At 50.7% G+C, this 17,158-nt stretch overlaps 1 protein-coding gene across 1 annotated transcript in view; it reads left to right on the top strand.

The window, feature by feature from the left end:
- CASTOR1 (cytosolic arginine sensor for mTORC1 subunit 1) overlaps window positions 1-8,587 on the top strand; it is a 34,591-nt gene extending 26,004 nt beyond the window's left edge. Inside the window, exons 5-9 of the mRNA XM_038763011.1 lie at window positions 4,659-4,782; window positions 5,964-6,077; window positions 6,266-6,348; window positions 7,266-7,360; window positions 7,629-8,587. Of these exons, the coding sequence (XP_038618939.1) occupies window positions 4,659-4,782; window positions 5,964-6,077; window positions 6,266-6,348; window positions 7,266-7,360; window positions 7,629-7,694 (482 nt within the window). The 3' untranslated portion in view covers window positions 7,695-8,587. The remainder of the gene's footprint in view (window positions 1-4,658; window positions 4,783-5,963; window positions 6,078-6,265; window positions 6,349-7,265; window positions 7,361-7,628) is intronic.
- The last annotated feature ends 8,571 nt before the right edge of the window (window positions 8,588-17,158 follow it).

The following is a 17,158-nucleotide window of genomic DNA, read 5'->3' as shown; positions in this document are numbered from 1 at the left end:
TGTATCTCCCCCAGCGCTTAGAACAGTGCTCGGCACATAGTAAGCGCTTAACAAATACCAAAATTAGTAGAGAAGCAGCGTGGCTCGGTGGAAAGAGCACGGGCTTGGGAGTCAGAGGTCATGGGTTCGAATCCTGACTCCACCACTCGTCAGCTGTTTGACTGTGGGCAAGTCACTTCACTTCTCTGTGCCTCAGTGACCTCATCTGGAAAATGGAGATGAAGCCTATGAGCCCCATGTGGGACAACCTGGTTACCTTGTATCTCCCCCAGCGCTTAGAACAGTGCTCGGCACATAGTAAGCGCTTAACAAATACCAAAATTAGTAGAGAAGCAGCGTGGCTCGGTGGAAAGAGCACGGGCTTGGGAGTCAGAGGTCATGGGTTCGAATCCCGACTTCACCACTCGTCAGCTGTTTGACTTTGGGCAAGTCACTTCACTTCTCTGTGCCTCAGTGACCTCATCTGGAAAATGGAGAGTAAGCCTGTGAGCCCCATGTGGGACAACCTGGTTACCTTGTATCTCCCCCAGCGCTTAGAACAGTGCTCGGCACATAGTAAGCGCTTAACAAATACCAAAATTAGTAGAGAAGCAGCGTGGCTCGGTGGAAAGAGCACGGGCTTGGGAGTCAGAGGTCATGGGTTCGAATGCCGACTTCACCACTCGTCAGCTGTTTGACTTTGGGCAAGTCACTTCACTTCTCTGTGCCTCAGTGACCTCATCTGGAAAGTGGAGATGAAGCCTGTGAGCCCCATGTGGGACAACCTGGTTACCTTGTATCTACACCAGCGCTTAGAACAGTGCTCGGCGCATAGTAAGCGCTTAACAAACACCAAAATTGGTAGAGAAGCAGCGTGGCTCAGTGGAAAGAGCACGGGCTTGGGAGTCAGAGGTAATGGGTTCAAATCCTGACTCCACCACTCGTCAGCTGTGTGACTTTGGGCAAGTCACTTCACTTCCCTGTGCCTCAGTGACCTCATCTGTAAAATGGAGATGAAGCCTGTGAGCCCCACGTGGGACAGCCTGGTTACCTTGTATCTCCCCCAGCGCTTAGAACAGTGCTTGGCACATAGTAAGCGCTTAACAAACACCAAAATTAGTAGTATTATTTTTACCAAGTGCCGTAATTATTTATTATTATTCTCTCCAGGCCAGTGGCTGAAGTCCAGCGATCGTAATAGGTTTGGCCGCAAGGGGGCGCTACTGCCCCACAAATTCAAGTAACCATTCAATCGTCTTTCAATCGAATTCATTCTTTCAGTCATATTTATTGAGCTCTTACTGTGTGCAGAGCGCTGTACTAAGCGCTTGGCAATTGCAATTCGGCAACAGAGAGACAATCCCTGCCCACAACGAGCTCCCAGTCCAGAAGATGATGATGGCTTTTGCTTTAAATGGCATTTATTAAGCGCTTACTACGTGCAAAGCACTGTTCTAAGCGCTGGGGAGGTTACAAGGTGATCCGGTTGTCCCACGGGGGGCTCACAGTCTTCATCCCCTACTGAGAGCTCAAGGCCCTACTGAGAGCTCACCTCCTCCAGGAGGCCTTCCCAGACTGAGCCCCTTCCTTCCTCTCCCCCTCGTCCCCCTCTCCATCGTCCCCATCTTACCTCCTTCCCTTCCCCACAGCACCTGTATATATGTATATATGTTTGTACATATTTATTACTCTATTTATTTTACTTGTACATATCTATTCTATTTATTTTATTTTGTTAGTATGTTTGGTTTTGTTCTCTGTCTCCCCCTTTTAGACTGTGAGCCCACTGTTGGGTAGGGACTGTCTCTATGTGTTGCCAACTTGGACTTCCCAAGCACTTAGTCCAGTGCTCTGCACACAGTAAGCGCTCAATAAATACGATTGATGATGATGATGATCCCCATTTTACAGATGAGGTCACAGGCAGAGAGAAGTTAAGTGACGTGCCCAAAGACATACAGCTGACAGGATTTGAACCCCTGATCTCTGACTCCAAAGGCCGTGCTCTAAGCGCTTACTAGGTGCCAAGCATTGTTCTAAGCTCTGGGATATTCATTCATTCATTAGATCGTATTTATTGAGCGCTTACTGTGTGCAGAGCACTGTACTAAGCGCTTGGGAAGTACAGATAAAGATGGTCCCTACCCAACAACAGGCTCACAGTCTAGAAGGGGGAGTCAGACAACAAAACAGAACATGTAGACAGGTGTCAAAATCGTCAGAACAAATAGAATTATAGCTGTAAAAAATGATAATGGTATTAAGCACTTACTTTGTGCCAAGCGCTGTTCTAAACACTGGGGTAGATACAAGGTAATCGGGTTGTCCCCCATGGGGCTCAGTCTTAATCCCCATTTTACAGATGAGGTAACTGAGGCACAGAGAAGTTAAGTGATTTGCCCAAGTCACACAGCAGACAAGTGGCAGAGGGGAGATTAGAACCTACGACCTCTGATTCCCAAGCCCACGATGGGCTCACAGTGTGTCTATTTATTGTTGTATTGTCCTCTCCCAGGCTCTTAGTAGTAATAATAATCAATCAATCAATCATATTTATTGAGCGCTTACTGTGTGCAGAGCACTGTACTAAGCGCTTGGGAAGTACAAGTTGGCAACATATAGAGACAGTCACTACCCAACAGAGGGCTCACAGTCTGATGATGGCATTTGTTAAGCGCTTTCTATGGGCAAAGCACTGTTCTAAGCGCTGGACAGTGCTGTGCACACAGTAAGCACTCAGTAGATACGACTGAATGAATGAACCATGATGGTTATGGTACTGGTTATGTGCTTACACTGTGCCAAGCATTGTTCTAGGCATTGGGGTAGATAGAGGTTAATCAGGTTGGACCCAATCCCTGCCCCACATGGGGCTTACAGTCTAAGGGGGAGGGAGAACAGGTGTTGAATCCAGCGTGGCATAGTGGAAAGAGCATGGTTTTGGAAGACGGAGGTCGTGGATTCTATTTCCGGCCCCACCACTTGTTTCATTTATTTATTCATTCAATCGTATTTATTGAGCGCTTACTGTGTGCAGAGCACTGGACTAAGTGCTTGGGAAGTCCAAGTTGGCAACATCTAGAGACGGTCCCTACCCGACAGTGGGCTCACAGTCTAGAAGGGGGAGGCAGAGAACAAAACAAAACGTATTAACCAAATAAAATCAATAGAATAAATATGTACAAATAAAATAAATAAGTAAATAGAGTAATAAATACGTACAAACATATATACAGGTGCTGTGGGGTTGGGGGGCAGAGGGGGGAGAAAGGGCATCCCCAGGTCAGGGACGCCTCCATGGTCTTTAACAAACTGATTTCCTTATTTCTATCTCAGAGGAAGGTATAAATACCAGCTGAGAACCCATGGTCTGCTACAAAAGGAATTCATTCATTCAATCATACTTACTGAGCACTTACTGTGTGCAGAGCACTATACTAAGGGCTTGGGAAGTCCAAGTTGGCAAGCTGTGTGACTTTGGGCAAGTCCCTTAACTTCTCTGTGCCTCAGTTACCTCATCTGTAAAACGGGGATAAAGCCTGTAAACCTCACATGGGACAACCTGATAAGCTTGTATTTACCCCAGCGCTTAGAACAGTGCCTGGCACATAGTAAGCACTTAACAGATGCCACCATTATTATTTTACAGCAGCGTGGCCCAGGCCCGGGAGTCAGAAGGACCTGCGTCCTAATCCCAACTCCGCCGCTTGTCTGCTGGGTGACCTCGGGCAAGTCGCTTCACTGCTCTGGGCCTCGGTTCATCTATAATAGTAGTAATTGTGGTATTAAACGCTTACTCTGTGGCGGGCATTGAACCACGCGCTGGGGTAGAGCCAGAATAATCAGGTTGGACACAGTCCCTGTCCCACCGGGGGCTCACAGTCTTCATACAAATTCATGTGTATGAATTTATTACTCTATTTTATTTATGCATATTTATTCTATTTATTTTATTAATTGGTTTTGTTCTGTCTCCCCCTTCTAGACTGTGAGCCCACTGTTGGGTAGGGACCGTCTCTATTTGTTGCCAATTTGTACTTCCCAAGCGCTTAGTACAGTGCTCTGCACATAGTAAGCGCTCAATAAATACGATTGATGATGATGATGATGTTGGGTAGGGACCGTCTCTATATGTTGCCAACTTGTACTTCCCAAGCGCTTAGTACAGTGCTCTGCACACAGTGAGTGCTCAATAAATACGATTGAATGAGTGAACGAAAATCCCCCATTTTACGGATGAGGGGACTGAAGCCCAGAGGAGTTACATGACTTGCCCAAGGTCACACAGCACAGCAAAGTCGGGGAGCTGGGTTTAGAACCCAGGTCCTTCTGACTCCCTGGGCTGTCTCCACTAAGCCACGCTACTTCTCTAGTAGAATTAGTAGATACAATTCTTGCCCTCAAGGAGGTTTCCATCTGCTATGTGCAGAGCGTTGTATTAAGTACTTGGGAGGGTACTGTAGGAGGTAATAGATAGAATCCCGGCCCTCAAGGAGGTTTCCATCTGCTATGTGCAGGGTGTTGTATTAAGCACTTGGGAGGGTACTGTAGGAGGTAATAAATAGAATCCCGGCCCTCGAGGAACTTCCAGGCCGGTGGGAAAGAGGCAACTGGGGATATTGCCGCTGGGTTGTGACCCCTGGGAGTGCTAAATGAGACACTTTTCTTGGGGTCCCCAGGCCCCAGCCCCACAGTGCACCCCATCCAGAGTCCCCAAAACCGCTTCTGCATCCTGACCCTGGACCCCGAGACCCTGCCTGCCATCGCCACCACCCTTATCGACGTCCTCTTCTACTCCCACAGGTAGGGCTGGGGGCTCGCCCACCCCCGGGGGTCCCAGCCCCTCCCACCGCCTTTCCCACCTCTCCGACGAGAGGACTGCCTGGTCCTGCAGAGGGAGAAGGGCCTTGGGGGTGACCGGCCCCTTGGGTGGTCTCTGCTCAGGGCCCGCTCAGCCTTCTGGTCCCCAAGCAGTGAGCTATAGCCCGGCCTAGGCGCTTGGGGGTCGTTCTGCTCCCCCACCTCAAGTTTCTGCCCCAGATCTGGGAGTGGGGCGGGGGAGCTCTCTGTCTCACCCATCATCCCCCTGGACCTGCCTTGGCCCCTAGTAGAGAGAGAATAAGGGGTATGTCAAGGGTTGGGGGACAGAGACCTGTTTATGGTTCCTCAAGGGAAAGGTGGACACTCTCTCTCTCTCCCTCTCCCTCTCCCTCTCCCTCTCCCTCTCCCTCTCCCTCTCCCTCTCCCTCTCCCTCTCCCTCTCCCTCTCCCTCTCCCTCTCCCTCTCCCTCTCCCTCTCCCTCTCCCCCTCCCCCTCCCCCTCCCCCTCCCCCTCCCCCTCCCCCTCCCCCTCCCCCTCCCCCTCCCCCTCCCCCTCCCCCTCCCTCTCTCCCTCCCTCCCTCCCTTCTCATCTTTTTCTTTTTTCTTTTTCCTTTTCCCCCCCTTTCCTCCCCCCGTTCCTCCCCCCTTTCTCCCCCCATTCTCCCCCCCTTCCTCCCCCCCTTCCTCCCCCCCTTCCTCCCCCCCTTTCCCCCCCTTTCCCCCCCTTTCCTCCCCCCTTCCTCCCCCCCTTCCTCCCCCCCTTTCCTCCCCCCTTTCCTCCCCCCCTTTCCTCCCCTCCTTTCCTCCCCCCTTTCCTCCCCCCTTTCCTCCTCCTCTTCCTCCTCTTTCTCTTTTCTCTTCTTTCTTTTCCTTCTCCTCTTCCTCTTCTTTCTTTTTTCTCTTCTTTCTTTTCCTTCTCCTCTTCCTCCTTTCTCTTCCTCCTCTTTCTCTTCCTCCTCTTTCTCTTCCTCCTCTTTCTCTTCCTCCCCCCCCCCCCCACCCCCCAGGGGTTAACGCCTTCCCTGGGCCCCTAGAGGAGTGGGGGTGAGGGCTGACCTATTCTCCCTGTGACTTTGGGGGTGGCCTAGCTGGCACTCTCTGCCCCCCGGGAGTGGGGATGGGGGGGGAGCTGTGCACGTGACACCCTGTCTCTGCCCTGCAGGGCGCCTAAGGAGGCAGCCTCTAGTGGCCCCGAACTGGACTCCATCCCCTTCTTCGCCTTCTCCCTGATCGAGGGCTACATCTCCATCGTCATGGACGCCGAAACGCAGAAGAAGTGGGTGTCACCATCCCGAACCCCCAAATCCCCACGGGGCTGAGCCAGATGTGGGCCTGGGGGCCCTAGGCAGAGCCTCAGCATTGGGGGGGCACTGCTAAGGGAAGGACCCCAGGGCAACAGGGTGGACCAGACACGGGAAGAGCATCTCCTCAGTTCCAAAGCCCCGCTGTCTGTCTCTCCCCCAGGTTCCCCAGCAACCTGCTGCTCACCAGCTCCTCGGGCGAGCTTTGGAGGATGGTGCGGATTGGGGGGCAGCCTCTGGGCTTTGGTGAGTCTCCCCCACTGCCCGGACCCCTGCCCACCCCTCTCCTCTGGATGATGCCGGCCTGCTCACTTCTTGCTGGAGACCCGAGGCCGGGTTCACGGTGGGGAGGGAGAGGGCACCCAGAGCCCCTACAATCAATCAATAAATCAATCAATGGTATTTATTGAGCACTTTCTACGTGCAGAGCACTGTAGCGAGGGCTTGGGGGAATACAATACAACAGAATTGGTAGACCCGTTCTCTGCTAGTGGTCAGTCCCCAGCAGCCTGGCCCAGCCTGGGAGTCAGAAGGACGTGGGTTCCCATCCCGGCTCTGACACTCGTCTTCTGGGGACCTTGGACAAGTCACTTCACTTCTCAGGGCCTCAGTTACCTCCATCTGTAAAATGGGGGATTAAGACTGTGAGCCCTATGTGGGACAGGGACCGTGTCCAACACGATTTGCTTGTATCCATCCCGGTGCTTAGTACAGTGCCTGGTACATAGGAAGTGTGTAACAAATGCCACAATTATTATAATTATTATTAGGTGGGCTCAGGATAGGAGGAGGGCGATATCCCCAAAAGAGAGATGTAATGGTCTAGTTGAAGAAATCCAGGCCTGGGACCCTGAGGACCTGGGTTCTAATCCCAGCTCTGCCACTTGTCTTCTTGGACACTGGTCAAGTCACTTTTCTGGGCCTCAGTTACCTCATCTGTAAAATGGGAATTCATTCCTTCTTCTGACTTAGATTGTGAGTCCTATGTGGGACAGGGACTGGGTACAAACTGATTATCTTCTCTCTACCCCAGCGCTTAGAACAGCATTTAACACATAGTAAGTGATTAACACATGCCATTTTTTTTTTAATAAAAAAGGGAAAATCGCAGGGGTGGGTTGGGCTGGGGGATGGGGAGTATTTCACTGCGTCCCTCTCCCCAGATGAGTGTGGGATTGTGGCCCAGATCGCAGGACCGCTGGCCGCGGCGGACATTTCAGCCTATTACATCAGCACCTTCAACTTTGACCACGCTCTGGTGAGTTCCTTCTCGCCCTCCTGCAACCTCTCTGTCCTCTCCGGTGGTGGGGTGCCCCCCTTCCCCTCCAGCGGCCCCCTTCCTCGGTTCCAGTCGGGTGGTTCCCTGGGCTTTGGGCGCTGGGGCCGACGGCCTTGGACGTCCACTCCCGAGGAGCGCCGTGGTCTCCGGCCCGAGCGTCCGCCATAAGGGGAAGACGGGCCTGGAGGAGCCACGGGGCGGGGGGCAGGAGTGGGCATGGACAACAGTGTGCCCGGCGACCCCACAGGTTCCCGAGGACGGGATCCAGAGCGTCATCGAGGTCCTGCAGCAGCGCCAGGAATGTTCCCGGTAGCCGTGAGACATCACGGGCCATCCCGCCCGCCCCCCTTCCACCTCCCCGCGGATCCTTGGTCGGTGCCCCGGTGCAGCCGTCCATCAGTCGGGGTTGGGCTGGGGTACCAGGAGCTGAAACCGGACCACGGGGCTGCACCGGGCGTCCCTCACCAAGTCCACTTCCTCGAACCTCACCGCGGAGGCCTCTGACCACGTCTCAGTGGCCTCCGTTCTCTCTCCCCGGGCCGCTTAGTGATTTCCCGTGCCGTTCTCCTGTCGGGCTCGGGGCCCGAGCGGGGTCTCCTCCCACACACACACCCCCACTCACAGGTTAAGGTGGTGTCCCCCCCCCAACACACACACCTGTCACCCTTTCCTCAGTCCATTGTACTTGCTGGGGCTGGGATCAGGTCAGGTCAGGTCCGGCCCCAGGGCAACTAAGGTGGGGGCTGCCTCAGTTTCTTTATCCAGGTCCGCCCCCTCCCCTCGGGGTCTGTGTGGCCTGGGCCAAAGCAGTCTCTGGCCGCCCAGTCTGGACCCGGCTGGGTTTGGCAGGGGGTGGTTCGGGTTGGGGTGGGGGTAAGAAGGGAAGTGGAGGCAGCAGATTTCGTTCCCTTTACCCAACCACCCCCTCCTGCCTTATCTCAGTTTGGGGCTGGGGTCAGTCTCTCTGTCACACAGAGGTTGGTGGCCTCCCGCCTGTCACAGCTGGGCAGAGTTGTCTGTGTGTATGAGGGGTGAGGCACGGACCCCCTCCTCCATCACTCCATGGGACCACCCACTCACACAGGGCTTGAGTCCCTATTCTCAGGAAAGAGGCCAGGGGCTGGCCGTTTCAGGCCGTGACCCATTTTTGGGGGGGCCTTTCCAGCCTCTCCCTCCCACCCACCCCCGTCACAGTGCTCCTATGGTCTTTGTAAAAACACACCTCTCTTTTTACATCTTTTTACAAACGACTTATCAATAAAGTACTGGTGACCAGCAGAAAGGGAGACGTGTCCTCTTCCGCCGGGGGGTGGGTTGGTGGGGGGTTATTAGTCGTCAGTCGGCCTCTCTTCCCGCTGCGGGGGACTGTGGGAGTCAGCGCGGGGATCCTCTCCCCATCCTGTTTTTCCTCATTTATGTCGCATTTTCCTTTCCTTGGCTCTTCCCCTCCTTCCTTATCATGCAGTGGGGGCCAGGGGACAAGCCAAGGCTTCGCCACGGCTTTAAACCTGTACTTTCCAAACCCGTCGCCTTACCACAGTGGCCTATAGCCGCCCAGTTGCCCGGCGCCCAATCCATCACCCCCTTCTCTCACCTCCTCTGGGGGTCCAGCTAACAGCAGCCCACCCCTCCCTCACCCCCAGCCCCCCTCTTTCCCATGGAAAGCAGATCCAAAGGAAGGAGAAAGCGAGCTCCATCAGTCCATTTGGGGCCTGGCTGCCATTCAGCACGTAGCCTCTGTTGTTCGTCCTGCGTGTGATTTTAAAAGCGACTCAGAAGAGCCTGAAGTAGCAGTTAAAGCCCTTAATTTATCATTCATATTTATTGAGCGCTTACTGTGTGCAGGGCACTGTACTAAGCGCTTGAGAGAGGACAATACAACAGAATTAGCAGATGTGCTCCCTGCCCATACCCAGCTAACAGATTGGACTTGGTGTCAGACCTCACACCAGCTTCACTACCTCAAAGCAGCTCTTTCAATCATTCAATTGTATTGAGTGCTTACTGTGTGCAGAGCACTGTACTAAGCGCTTGGAAAGTACAATTCAGCAACAAATAGTGACAAGCCCCGCCCACAGCGGGCTCCCAGGTAACCCCATTTTACAGATGAGGATCCTGAGGCCCCGAGAGGCCAAGTGACTTGCCCAGGGTCACACAGCAAGTCAGGGGCAGAGCTGGAATTAAAAACCAGCCCCCCTCTGACTTGCCTGCTCTTTTTTTTTTTTTTTTTTTTTTTGGTGGTATTAAGTGCTTACTACACGCCAGGCACTTCACTAAGCGGCTGGGGTAGATCTTCATTTAATCATATTTATTGAATACTTACTCAAGATGATGGTATTTAAGTGCTTACTACGTGCAAGGGTGTACTAAGTGGTAGGGTAGATATTCTAGACCGTGAGCCTGCTGTGGGCAGGGATTGTCTCTGTTGCTGAATTGTACTTTCCAAGCGCTTAGTACAGTGCTCTGCACACAGTAAGCGCTCAAATACGATTGAATGAAGTGTTCATTTAATCATATTTACTGAGCGCTTATTGATGACAATGGCATCTGTTAAGCACCTCCTATGTGCCAGGCACTGTACTAAGCTCTGGGGTGGATACAAGCAAAACAGGGCGGACAAAGTCCCTTTCTCAATCCCCATTTTATAGATGAGGTAACTTGAGGCCCAGAGAAGTGAAGTGGCAGAGCCGGGATTGGAACCCATGACCTTCTGACTCTGAGGCCCCGGCTCTATTGTCTCCCCCGACACCTTCTTTGCTTACTCTGTGCAAAGCACTGTACTGAACACTTGGGAGAGGACGATAGAACAGCAAACAGACACATTCCCTGCCCGTGACAAGCTCAGTCTAGGTACAAGGTTGTCACGTCGGACGCAGCCCCTGGCCCACATTCATTCATTCATTCGTATTTATTGAGCGCTTACTGTGTGCAGAGCGCTGTACTAAGCGCTTGGGAAGTTGGCAACATATAGAGACGGTCCCTACTGAACCCCCATTTTACAGAGGAGGGAACTGAGGCCCGCAGAAGCGACGTGACTCGCCCCAAGTCACCCAGCAGACAAGCGGGGAAGCAGCGTGGCTCAGTGGAAAGAGCCCGGGCTTTGGAGTCAGAGGCCGTGGGTTCAAATCCCGGCTCCGCCACTTGTCAGCTGGGTGACTTTGGGCAAGTCACTTCACTTCTCCGGGCTTCAGTTCCCTCATCTGTAAAATGGGGGTGAAGACTGTGAGCCCCCCGTGGGACAACCTGATTACCTTGTATCTACCCCAGCACTTAGAACAGTGCTTTGCACAAACAAATAACAATTTATTTGTTATATCCACAATTATTTACGTCTGTACTTGTTAGATCCTTAATTATTTGTTCTATCTAATGGTATCAATCGTTGTCTCCCGCTCCAGACTGAAAACTTGTTGTGGGCAGGGAAGGTGTCCACCAACTGTTATATTTATAATAACAACAGCGTGGCTCAGTGGAAAAGAGCCCGGGCTTTGGAGTCAGAGGTCATGGGTTCAAATCCCGGCTCTGCCACTTGTCAGCTGGGTGACTTTGGGCAAGTCACTTCACTTCTCCGGGCTTCAGTTCCCTCATCTGTAAAATGGGGGTGAAGACTGTGAGCCCCCCGTGGGACAACCTGATTACCTTGTATCTACCCCAGCACTTAGAACAGTGCTTTGCACAAACAAATAACAATTTATTTGTTATATCCACAATTATTTACGTCTGTACTTGTTAGATCCTTAATTACTTGTTATATCTAATGGTATCAATCGTTGTCTCCCGCTCCAGACTGAAAACTTGTTGTGGGCAGGGAAGGTGTCTACCAACTGTTATATTTCTAATAACAACAGCGTGGCTCAGTGGAAAAGAGCCCGAGCTTTGGAGTCAGAGGTCATGGGTTCAAATGCCGGCTCCGCCACTTGTCAGCTGGGTGACTTTGGGCAAGTCACTTCATTTCTCCGGGCTTCAGTTCCCTCATCTGTAAAATGGGAGTGAAGACTGTGAGCCCCCCATGGGACAACCTGATTACCTTGTATCTACCCCAGCGCTTAGAACAGTACTTTGCACAAACAAATAACAATTTATTTGTTATATCCATAATTATTTACGTCTGTACTTGTTAGATCCTTAATTATGTGTCATATTTAATGGTATCAATCGTTGTCTTCCGCTCCAGACTGAAAACTTGTTGTGGGCAGGGAAGGTATCCACCAACTGTTATATTTATAATAACAACAGCGTGGCTCAGTGGAAAAGAGCCCGGGCTTTGGAGTCAGAGGTCATGGGTTCAAATGCCGGCTCCGCCACTTGTCAGCTGGGTGACTTTGGGCAAGTCACTTCACTTCTCCAGGCCTCAGTTCCCTCATCTGTAAAAAGGGGGTGAAGACTGTGAGCCCCCCGTGGGACAACCTGATTACCTTGTTATCTACCCCAGCGCTTACAACAGTGCTTTGCACAAACAAATAACAATTTATTTGTTATATCCAGAATTATTTACGTCTGTACTTGTTAGATCCTTAATTACTTGTCATATCTAATGGTATCAATTGTTGTCTCCCACTCCAGACTGAAAACTTATTGTGGGCAGGGAAGGTGTCCACCAACTGTTATATTTATAATAACAACAGCGTGGCTCAGTGGAAAAGAGCCCGAGCTTTGGAGTCAGAGGTCATGGGTTCAAATCCCGGCTCCGCCACTTGTCAGCTGGGTGACTTTGGGCAAGTCACTTCACTTCTCCGGGCCTCAGTTCCCTCATCTGTAAAAAAGGGGTGAAGAGTGTGAGCCCCCCGTGGGACAACCTGATTACCTTGTATCTACCCCAGCTCTTAGAACAGTGCTTTGCACAAACAACAATTTATTTGTTATATCCATAATTATTTACGTCTGTACTTGTTAGATCCTTAATTATTTGTCATATCTAATGGTATCAATTGTTGTCTCCCGCTCCAGACTGAAAACTTGTTGTGGGCAGGGAAGGTGTCCACCAACTGTTATATTTATAATAACAACAGCGTGGCTCAGTGGAAAAGAGCCGGGCTTTGGAGTCAGAGGTCATGGGTTCAAATCCCGGCTCCGCCACTTGTCAGCTGGGTGACTTTGGGCAAGTCACTTCACTTCTCCGGGCCTCAGTTCCCTCATCTGTAAAATGGGGGTGAAGACTGTGAGCCCCCCGTGGGACAACCTGATTACCTTGTATCTACCCCAGCACTTAGAACAGTGCTTTGCACAAACAAATAACAATTTATTTGTTATATCCACAATTATTTACGTCTGTACTTGTTAGATCCTTAATTACTTGTTATATCTAATGGTATCAATCGTTGTCTCCCGCTCCAGACTGAAAACTTGTTGTGGGCAGGGAAGGTGTCTACCAACTGTTATATTTCTAATAACAACAGCGTGGCTCAGTGGAAAAGAGCCCGAGCTTTGGAGTCAGAGGTCATGGGTTCAAATGCCGGCTCCGCCACTTGTCAGCTGGGTGACTTTGGGCAAGTCACTTCATTTCTCCGGGCTTCAGTTCCCTCATCTGTAAAATGGGAGTGAAGACTGTGAGCCCCCCATGGGACAACCTGATTACCTTGTATCTACCCCAGCGCTTAGAACAGTGCTTTGCACAAACAAATAACAATTTATTTGTTATATCCAGAATTATTTACGTCTGTACTTGTTAGATCCTTAATTATTTGTTCTATCTAATGGTATCAATCGTTGTCTCCCGCTCCAGACTGAAAACTTGTTGTGGGCAGGGAAGGTGTCCACCAACTGTTATATTTATAATAACAACAGCGTGGCTCAGTGGAAAAGAGCCCGGGCTTTGGAGTCAGAGGTCATGGGTTCAAATGCCGGCTCCGCCACTTGTCAGCTGGGTGACTTTGGGCAAGTCACTTCACTTCTCCAGGCCTCAGTTCCCTCATCTGTAAAAAGGGGGTGAAGACTGTGAGCCCCCCGTGGGACAACCTGATTACCTTGTTATCTACCCCAGCGCTTACAACAGTGCTTTGCACAAACAAATAACAATTTATTTGTTATATCCAGAATTATTTACGTCTGTACTTGTTAGATCCTTAATTACTTGTCATATCTAATGGTATCAATTGTTGTCTCCCACTCCAGACTGAAAACTTATTGTGGGCAGGGAAGGTGTCCACCAACTGTTATATTTATAATAACAACAGCGTGGCTCAGTGGAAAAGAGCCCAGGCTTTGGAGTCAGAGGTCGTGGGTTCAAATCCCGGCTCCGCCACTTGTCAGCTGGGTGACTTTGGGTGAGTCACTTCACTTCTCCGGGCCTCAGTTCCCTCATCTGTAAAATGGGGATGAAGACTGTGAGCCCCACGTGGGACAACCTCATCACTTTGTATCCCCCCCGGCGCTTAGAACGGTGCTTTGCACATAGTAAGCGCTTAATAAATGCCATCAAAAAAACCCCCAAAACAACATTATTATTATTAAGTGGCCCGGGCGGGATTAGAACCCAGGTCCTCCCGACTCCCGGGGTTCCACCCGCTAGGCCGCACTGCTTCTCCCGCTTCTCCTGTCCTTATCAGCCGGGCTCACCCTCCGCCGGCCGCCCCGGTTACTGGAAGCGGAGGGCAGATGGGCAAGATTTCAGGGTAGGGAGTGGAGAAGGGGCTGGCGGCGGCTACCGAGAAGGGTGGGAGCCATGCCCAATCTGAACCGTCCCTGGCACCTCGCCACCGACCCCCAGCTGGCCTGAGGAGCATCAGGGAGGGGGGGGCCTGCCCTCAAAGACGTTATTGGGGTCCGGTGGACGGGGAAAGGAGCCCTCCACTATAGTAGCAGCGTGCCTCAGCGGAAGGAGTCGGAGGTCACGGGTTCAAATCCCGCCTCCGCCACCTGTCGGCTGTGTGACTTCGGCCAAGACGCTTCACTTCTCTGGGCCTCAGTTACCTCGTCTGGAAATTTAAGACTGATTACCTTGTAACCTCCCCAGCGCTTACAGCAGTGCTTGGCACAGAGTAAGCACTTAATAAATGCCATTGGTGGTGGTGGTGGTGGTGGTGGTAGTAGTAGTGCTCAATAAGTACGCTTGATGGATTGATTGATTACTACATGCCAACCTCAAGTGGCTAAGTGATGGGGTGAATCTAATACAGTCAGATCAGACCCGCTGACCCAGGGCTCACCACCTAGGGAAGGAAAGGAGAACAGATTTCACCATCTTAAACCCCATTTACAGACGAGGAGACCAAGGCCTAGAGAAGCCAAGTGACCTGCCCAAGATCGCACGGGGGGCAAGCGGCGGAGCGGAGACTAGAACCCAGACCCTCCTGACTCCCAGTCGCCGTCTCTTTCCCATTAGCCCTGCCCTGAAGGGTGTTCACACCAGGCCTTCTTGCTGCAAACGGGTCAGGCAGACCCTCTGAGCCTGGAAGAAATGGTCTGTGCGCTCTGGTGCAACCTGATTACCTTGTTACCTCCCCAGTGTTTAGAACAGTGCTTCATCATCATCATCAATCGTATTTATTGAGCGCTTACTATGTGCAGAGCACTGTACTAAGCGCTTGGGAAGTACAAATTGGCAACATGTAGAGACAGTCCCTACCCAACAGTGGGCTCACAGTCTAAAAGGGGGAGACAGAGAACAAAACCAAACATACTAATAAAATAAAATAAATAGGGTAGATAAGTACAAGTAAAATAAATAAATAAATAAATAGAGTAATAAATATGTACAACCATATATACATATATACAGGTGCTGTGGGGAAGGGAAGGAGGTAAGACGGGGGGGATGGAGAGGGGGACGAGGGGGAGAGGAAGGAAGGGGCTCAGTCTGGGAAGGCCTCCTGGAGGAGGTGACACATGTGCTTGGCACATAGTAAGCACTTAATAAATGCCATTGGTAGTAGTAGTAGTAGTAGTAGTAGCAGTAGTAGTAGTGGTGGTGGTGGTAGTAGTAGTAGTAGTAGTACCACCCCCACTTTCACAGCACTTGTACATGTTTACTATTTTATGTATTTTGTTAATGATGTGCGCATAGCTTCAATTCAATCAATCAATCAATCATATTTATTGAGCGCTTACTGTGTGCAGAGCACTGTACTAAGCGCTTGGGAAGTCCAAGTTGGCAACATATAGAGACAGTCCCTACCCAACAGTGGGCTCACAGTCTAAAAGGGGGGAAAGCTTTAATTCTATTTGCTCTGACGATTTTGATACTGGTCTACATGTTTTGTTGTCTGTCTCTCCCTTCTAGACTGTGAGCCCGTTGTTGGGTAGGGACCGTCTCTATATGCTGCCGACTTGTACTTCCCAAGCGCTTAGTACAGGGCTCTGCACACAGTAAGCGCTCAATAAATACGATTGAATGAATGAATCAAGGGTATTTCTTGAGCATGTGTGAACAGCACTGTACTAAGTGCAAGAAATACCCTTGATTCATTCATTCGTTCATTCAATCATATTTATTGAGTGCTTACTGTGTGCAGAGCCCTGTACTAAGCACTTGGGAGAGGACAAAACAATAGAGGTGGTAGATACATTCCCTGCCCACATTGGTAATTTGTTCGTTAGATGTGTAATTTATTCATTAGAACTGTAATTATTTGTTATATCCATAATTATTGACATCTGTACTTGTTAGATCCTTCATTATTTGTTATATCTAATGGTATCAATTGCTGTCTCCCCCTCCAGACTGAAAACTTGTTGTGGTCAGGGAATGTGTCCACCAACTGTTATATTTATAATAACAATAATAATGATGGTATCTGTTAAGCGCTTATTATGTACCAAGCAGTATTCTAGGTGCTGGGGGAGATATAAGGTAATCAGGTTGTCCCAGGTGGGGCTCGCAGGCTTAATTTGAGAAGCAGCGTGGCTCAGTGGAAAGAGCACGGCCTTGGAAGTCAGAGGTCATGGGTTCAAATCCCTGCTCCGCCAATTGTCAGCTGTGTGACCTTGGGCAAGTCACTTAACTCCTCTGAGCCCCAGATACCTCATCTGTAAAATGGGGATTAAAACTGTGAGCCCCGCGTGGGACAATGTGTTCACCTTGGATCCCGCCAGTGCTTAAAACAGTGCTTTGCACATAGTAAGTGCTTAACAAATGCCGTCATCATTATTATTATTATTATCCCCATTTTCCAGATGAGGTGACTGAGGCACAGAGAAGTGAAGTGACTTGCCCAAGGTCACACAGCAGACTCAAGGAGGAAAGGGGACGAGAAGCCAGGTCCTTCTGACTCCCGGGCCTGGGTTCTAGCCACAGGGCCGCACTGCTTGTTAAGCGTTTCCTGTGGGCCAAGATCAGCTCTAAGAAGTTAAATGACTTGGCCAAGGTCACACAGCAGACAATGCAGGCCCGGGATTAGATGGGATTGTCCTGGGCGGGGAGGCTGGTGGGAGGCTACTGTGGCTCGGATGAGGCGGGATGAGGACCAGGAAGCTGAGCCTTCTGCGTCCCCTCCGCACTCCTGGTTGGGACCCCCATCCTTGAGCCCACTGTTGAGTAGGGACCGTCTCTATCTGTTGCCAACTTGTACTTCCCAAGCGCTTAGTACAGTGCTCTGCACACAGTAAGCGCTCAATAAATACGATTGAATGAATGAATGACCCGGCCAAGTGTCCCTGCCAGTCAGCAGAGGGAATCAGCAGACCTCCTTCTAAACTGGAAACTCGTAGGCCCAGACCCATTCATTCAGTCAGTCCTATTTAATAATAATAATAATAATGATGGTATTAAGTGTTTACTATGCTCAAAGCACTGTTCTAAGCGTTGGGGATACAAGGTGATCAGGTTGTCCCACTTGGGGC

The sequence above is a fragment of the Tachyglossus aculeatus genome, chromosome 21, assembly GCF_015852505.1.
Source record: "Tachyglossus aculeatus isolate mTacAcu1 chromosome 21, mTacAcu1.pri, whole genome shotgun sequence".
NCBI lineage: Eukaryota > Metazoa > Chordata > Mammalia > Monotremata > Tachyglossidae > Tachyglossus > Tachyglossus aculeatus.
This window is presented reverse-complemented; position numbering and strand designations above follow the sequence as displayed.